Source organism: Neomonachus schauinslandi, chromosome 13, assembly GCF_002201575.2.
Source record: "Neomonachus schauinslandi chromosome 13, ASM220157v2, whole genome shotgun sequence".
NCBI classification, from domain to species: Eukaryota; Metazoa; Chordata; class Mammalia; order Carnivora; family Phocidae; genus Neomonachus; species Neomonachus schauinslandi.
Window position 1 is genome coordinate 92,332,369 of NC_058415.1, and position 6,564 is coordinate 92,338,932.

Genomic DNA, 6,564 nt, shown 5'->3' on the forward strand with positions numbered 1-6,564 from the left:
GGTCAGGGCTGGCTCAAGCGCAGCATCAGTAGGTGGAACACCCCAGGGGGGCTCTGGGTGCACATCCCCCACCCCCTTAAAATGCTGTGCCCGCATGCAGGGCTGTGGCTGGAGGCATCCTCCCAGGAAGCCCCGTTCCTGCATCCAGAAGAGAATTGCATCCTAGCACTTTCCTACTAGACCGCCAGAGCTCTGAACCCGCTTCTCACCAACAGGCTGGAGCATGAGGTGACGTTTCCCAGTTTAAGTGTCTTTTTAAAAAATTCAACCATGTGACTGAAGAATGCTCCAGTACTAAATTCCACTCTGTCCAACTCCAAAACATGCAGCTCTGACGTCTAGTGTGTGGGCCACTTCGGTGAGGCCCAGGCAGCACTGCTCTGAGTCTACCCTTGACCCCACAGGCCACGGACAGGCCACGGGACTAATGCTGAATTTATCAGCACAAATCACTGCTTACGACTAGATGCATGCCCTAAAACCAAAGGACAGTACCATAATTCTCAAGCATAAAGACCTGGTGAAGTCAGAAAAAAAGGGACAGTTCATAGAAGTTTTACAATTTATTAAATAGAAAAGCTGTCAATTTGAACAGGAGGAAAAAGGGAAGTTTATTCAAAAAAATAACATCTACAGAAAAATAGGCAAGAAGGCACATAGCGCATGTTCTGCCTTCCCTACGTGGGGGAGCAGTTGGAAAGGCACCGTGGACAGCCTCGTGCTAACACAGGGAGGCTCTGCACACTCTAACTTCCTGAATTCTAAACTTCATCGTATAAAACCCCACTTGAAACATGTATCAAAACCCTCCAGCCAAAGCAGTTTTTCAAACCCGAAGGCCCACAGGTGCACTGAGATCGCTGCACACAGTGGCCCACCTGGGTGACCCGGGGCCCCGCGTGGGGCATCCGCGCTCAGGTCTCCCAGGGCAGGCACTGCCTGCAGGCCCGCAGGAGTGGACTCCGAGCCAGCGGGGGCACCAGGTGAGGTCGGAGAGGCACTAGGGCCCTTCTGAGGCAACCACTCACCACGGCTCCCCTGCTTTCTCTCCTGTCGAAATTAGGACGAGCAATTGACTTATTTTATAATTGACGTTCCAGAATGACAACGGAAAACACTCATTATAAAACTGTGGTTTTCAGGTTTAGTAACTTCAAAAAATCACTGGCTTTTATAGAAACGTCTTCCGATAGAGCGTTAGTCGATGGAGAAGCAGGAGCTCCCCCAGAAGGCTTGCGGAGAAGCCGGTGCGGCTCTCATGCGGGGGTTGCTTCTCCCTGCAGCAGGCTGCTCACACTGTACGGTCATGAAATTAGCACGTCATGATAAGTATCTTTACTACGGTGAGGACGACATATTTAAAGACACAACGGCATTTCCAAATCCAGTGAGCAGGGACGTCCGGGTGTGAGCGGAGCTGTGACCTGGAAGCACCTCAGGGTTCTCAAGACTCCTCCTCCTCATCTTTAATTTCAGAAATTCTGTCTATAGATTTAAGGATTTCAGCAACAAGATTCAACGTTTCAGCTCCAGAAACCAGCTGCCTAAAACGGAAACGTGGACGTTACGGGCCTGCTACTGCGACAGTCCGACGGTCCCGAAAGAAGCCAGAAAGCAGCCCCCGGGGGTGGAAAGCAGATTCTGGCAGCTGCCGCTCTTCCCCGGAGGGGCCCAGCCCCGTGGCAAGCAGACGGGGCGCTCACAGGGAGCGACAGAGCGGCCATTTCCGGGGGGGGGTCTCCTCCAAACTCATCTGCTTCTTATGATGGGAGGGAAACACTGTTATTCCTCTCCGTGCAGAACTGAGGTGTTCGGCAGGTGAAGGAGCTGGGACTCTGATCTGTATGAGGTTAGTGCCCTGGTAAAACCAGTGATTACCACAAAGACGGTTCGAGAGCCTGCTGGTCCGGCACATGACATGTAGCCTCGGGGTTACCAGCACCATCAAGTGCACTTCTGCTCCCGGAGCCCCGTCCGCTGCACACGGTATGGTCATGGTTTCAAACACCAAGCTGAAGACCCGCCCCCCCCCCAGGCCTGCCGGCCATCTCTGCCTCACCCCTGTCCCATGTCCAGGCACCCTTAGCTCCCCCACACTCACTTTATTGAGGAGTGGGCAGTGTTCATGACGACGCGGAGGTTCTGCAAGGCCACGTCGGTGTTCTGCTTCACCACCGTCAGGCTGGCGCCCTGGCCAGACCGCAAGACTTCATTCTCACGCTTGAAGTTAGAGACCTGTGCCTGGAGGTGGGCGAGAGCAGTAAAGCGCTTTGACGGCTGCACGGGAGAGCATCTGAAATGCAGCACGAACCCAAATGAAGCCGGCGGCCTTGGCACAGGCAGTGAGGGGATGGGGGCTGGCCCCCACGGTGGGCATCTCCTGAGGGGGCTCTCGAGGGAGCCGGGCTTCCTCTGTCCTTCAGTCTGCCCTCAGCACTCATTCACAGAAATGGGAAATTCGTGCCAGGCTCCGTGCTGTCCCAGACAATACAGGACATGGCCACCACCCTCCTGCTCAGCAGAGAGAACAGGGCCGGGGGGAGAGCTGGCGTGGCCTGACTGCGGGAGCCACCACTGTTGGGAGGCTCCTGGACCCTGTGCCCATGCTGTCCAGTCACCTGGAGCAAGCTGATCTCCTGTTTCAGCTTCATGACGTGGTTTTCTGCCTTCACAGCCCGTTTCTGTCACCAAAAAAAAAAGGGCATCAGCACCGTGTAACACGGCGAGACACGGATATGGAACGAAGGCGGGCTCTGCCCCCACCCAGGGGCCTTCGGCTCTCACGACCCAGCAGCTCGGCCCATTGTGAGGGACCCCTCCTGGTGCTGGGCCCCTGCGGCTGACAGCAAAGGAGGGGGCACACCCGCTCGTCACAATGCCCCCCAGCCCCCCGTACCGTCATCAGCTCCAGGTTCTGCTCCACCTGCTGGACCACTGACTCCAGATCGTGGTAGTCACTTTCCTCCTTGATCATTTTGGCTTCCAGCTTCCGCTCCAACGTCCTCACCCTGGGGACAGAGAAGACCAAGCTGTCGATTACTCACGCATCTCATTCTCAGAATTCATCTGAGAGGCAGTTAAGTGGGGCGGGGCAGATGAACACCGCGAGGGCGCCGGGCCTCAGTGAGGCCGATCGGAGGTGTCAGCCGCAGAGCGTGCTCCTCAGCTGGCTCACCATCCAGCGCTCTGCTGCTTTTAGCAAGCGCCTGGCCAGGGTGGGCCGGGTGTTTGAAATCAACTTTCACTCAGCACACGAGAACGACGTGGGATGCTGACAACCCACAGACGATGAAAGCCAAGCGTGGTTCCACCGCCATCACTTTGTTATTGACGTTTGAAACGCAGCGCTGACTCAAAGCTTACGTACATTTCTGTTTGAGTCTCAGAGAAGCTCTGAACCTCAGTCAGCTTCCTTCTCAGCTTAGAATTTTCATCTTTCAGCTGCAGAAGAAGAAGATCCTTATTAGAAACTCTGTGTCTCACTCAAAAGGAGTCTGCGCCTCTGCAAACTGGCTCTGGAACTTCTCAATAAACTAACATTGTAGGGAGTTAACCTACTGTTTGCTTATAGAGAAAAACCACGAGTGGAAGAATCTCCCTTTAAAGGCCTATGGTCACGGACACCAATTTTACTCCTAACTCTCTTAAGTGATGATCATTTCTAAACAAATTTCTTCTCAGAACACAGCGAAACATCCCTGAGCCGATGCCTGAAGCAGACCCTTTCCTGACTGGGGGGCCCTTGGAGGGTCTCCACGGCTCCTGCCTGAGATGGGCCGCACCCCACCATCCCGCACACTGCTCTTCCGGGGGCACGTCACTCGCGGAATCTGTCAATTCGGGAGACCGCCGCACAGGGGCTCTGGCAGACAGCCGCACCGCAGACCATCTTGTCCTTGGAGCCAAGACCCCAGGCCACCAAGGCCACCGGAGGCTCCAGGTCACCTGTGAGTGCGCTGCAGAGCCCCCTCACTTACTGCTTCATAGCTTATCTGCAGTGTCCGGAGATGCCTGTCTCCCAGAGACTCTCCATGGGCCGCAAAGTCTGTGCCGGGGCTCCCTGCCGGAGAGGCGCGAGAGTCAGAGTCGCTCAGCGTCCACGGGGGCAGCGTCTCGGGCGCCACCAACTCCGACGGGGCAGAGAAAAAGGAGACGTATGTGCTGCAGGGTGACGTGCTGGCGGCGACCCCAGAGGAGCGGGTCTGCTCCACAGTGGATGGCAGGTAGGCCCCATTCCACCCGTCGTCCTCATCCTCGTCTTCGTCCTCGTCCAGAAGATCGCCAGCCCCTGTAGGGTCTTCAAAAAATGGCTGCTGATATTCTAAGCCATACCCCACGGTCTGGGAGGTCGGGGAGTTGCGGCTGAGTCCCAGTGAGTGTCTCGTGGCTTCCTAAAGAAAACAGTCGGAGGCACAGCTCAGACCCAGAAGCCGCTGGAGGCCTGTCTTCTGAGGGGCTCAGCAGTGGAACTCCCAGGAAAGAGGAGGACCAGGAAGGATCCCAGCAGCTTCTCCACCCGACTTTCCCATCAGCGTTAGCTGCAGGCTCCCTTTGCCCCCCAGCTCCTGCAGGGTATCCCACGTCGGAAGAGAGATGTCCTTTGGACGTTTCTCTGTGTACGGTCATCACAGATGATGCCTTGGATCTACCTTTGAATAAATCCTGTTGTTGGCTGTATCCTCTCCTGACAGGCTGAGGTTCTTGGTTTTCAGAAACTCTTTAAAGGAGAATGGATTGGCCTCTGCAAGATCTCCAAGTTTATCATCTAAAACAGTATGACACAACACAATTGCAAAACGTCTCCCAAATCATTGAAAAAAAACCTCCTTATTAATTTCTTTTTCTAAAACACAACCACATCTAAAATCAGGATGCCACCCTCCTCATCCCACCAGAATTCAGTGACACTAGGAAATGAAAAACCTAGCCAATAAAACTAAAAAGTTTTTAAAGATCTATTTTCACATTCTGAATTCTCCTTCCCAGGGGCACCTGGCTGGCTTGGTCAGTAGAACAGGTGACTCTTCACCTTGGGGTAGAGTTTACTTAAGAATTCTCCTTCCCACTCCCAACCCCCTGGTTCCCACTCCTTGCTGCCCATGGAGACCACCTGGGGATCTTTGGGATGACAACGCACCTCCACTCCCACACAGACTCAGTTAGTTGGCCTGGAACATAACCTGTGCTGGGAGCCGTCCAAGAGTTCCAACAGTGCAGCCAGGTTGGGGATCACTGCTCCATCTCTATCCATTTCCCTGCTCACCCATCCTTCCCTTCTCTCTTTCCCTACCTCCTTTCCGCTCTCCCAGCAATGATCATCTGAGCCCAGGCACCAACCTTGTGCAGAGTTTTCTAGCCCGTGCTGCCTCTTCAGACCCCTCTGGTGTGCCTTCCCACATCTCTGTCGTCCTGCACATCAGGCTCATCTGTCCTTGTACCCTCTCTCTCTCTACCCTGGGGCCAAGACTGAATCTGTGGGACTCCACCCCCACTTGGCACACTAATTATATGCTGTCAAACCGACAACCAGCCACAGGGCACGTGCTTGGCGCTTTGTGTTGAGTAGAGGGAAGAGAGGATTGCCCAACTACCCTACCTCCAAAATGTGTCTCTTGGGCTCCTGGCAGACCTTGCTTAGTACATTTCCCCTTTCCGTAGCCAAAATCTGCAAAGAGATGTCATCACCTTAACGTGATCACAGAGGCCTCTGTGACAACTTGTTTTCAACACAGGGTCTCTATCGCAGTAATTCTCACAGGCTGGGGAACTTTCCAAACACAAGCCCCCGGCTCCTACCAATGGAGACGGTATGGCTTCCATGGGCCCTGCCACGTGTGATTCAGAAAAAGCTCCCGGTAGGCTGTGATGACCAGTGTGGCTGCGCATGCCCTCCTTTGTCTTGTGAAACCTTCTGGATACCCTCACCGGTTGCAATTCTCCTCTGAGACCCTGATGAGACCCCACCTAAAGGCTCGCCCCACACCCTGGACGCCCTGCAGCATAACTGCTCCTGGGAGAGTGACAATGAACTGAAAAGCCGGCCACTGCCCAGCAGCTCCTTTGCCTCACCCCCCCACCCCACCCCCACGAAGGAGGTGGTTTATGGTGCTCCCGCTGGGCATACCTCTCTTCTGGCACTTACCATCCTACACTGGGAGTGTCTGTGCTGGGGAGGGGGCCCCCCAAGGCCAGACTGCGAGCTCCTAGCTGGCGGGCCGCTCTGCACCTGTGTGTTCCCAGGGGCCGGCACACAGCGGCACTCGGCGCCCCATCGCTGGGTCAGGGAGCGAGTTAAGGCTACAGCGAGGTCCCTACAGGCAGTGCCGGCTGGGGGCTCCCTGAGGCTTGTCTCTCACCTGTGTCTCCCACGGAAGCTAGCACCGGGCTGGGCACATAGCACATAAACGTCGGCCGAATGCCGAAGAAGTGGGAGTCCAGGTCCCTGCCATGGGGGCGCTCACAGTCTAGCTGGGGGAGACAAGACCGGCGCTCATAGAACGCTGGAGCTGCAATAACAACGAGAGCGATTGGCCGCGCGCCCCGCGGCCCGCCTCACCTGCAGCC

At 55.4% G+C, this 6,564-nt stretch overlaps 1 protein-coding gene across 3 annotated transcripts in view; it reads right to left on the reverse strand.

Moving 5' to 3' along the window:
- Positions 1-584: 584 nt before the first annotated feature.
- ENTR1 (endosome associated trafficking regulator 1) overlaps positions 585-6,564 on the reverse strand; it is a 6,510-nt gene continuing 530 nt past the window's right edge. Inside the window, exons 2-10 of one of the 3 annotated variants that reach the window (XM_044920557.1) lie at positions 6,357-6,526; positions 5,597-5,665; positions 4,650-4,765; positions 3,978-4,391; positions 3,368-3,441; positions 2,897-3,008; positions 2,619-2,681; positions 2,102-2,241; positions 585-1,544 (exon numbers count right to left, since the gene is read on the reverse strand). In XM_044920557.1, the coding sequence (XP_044776492.1) occupies positions 1,445-1,544; positions 2,102-2,241; positions 2,619-2,681; positions 2,897-3,008; positions 3,368-3,441; positions 3,978-4,391; positions 4,650-4,765; positions 5,597-5,665; positions 6,357-6,526 (1,258 nt within the window). In that variant the 3' untranslated portion in view covers positions 585-1,444. Of the gene's footprint in view, positions 1,545-2,101; positions 2,242-2,618; positions 2,682-2,896; positions 3,009-3,367; positions 3,442-3,977; positions 4,392-4,649; positions 4,769-5,596; positions 5,666-6,356; positions 6,527-6,564 lie in introns of all 3 variants that reach the window. The other 2 variants (XM_044920558.1, XM_044920559.1) reach the window with 2 other exon arrangements.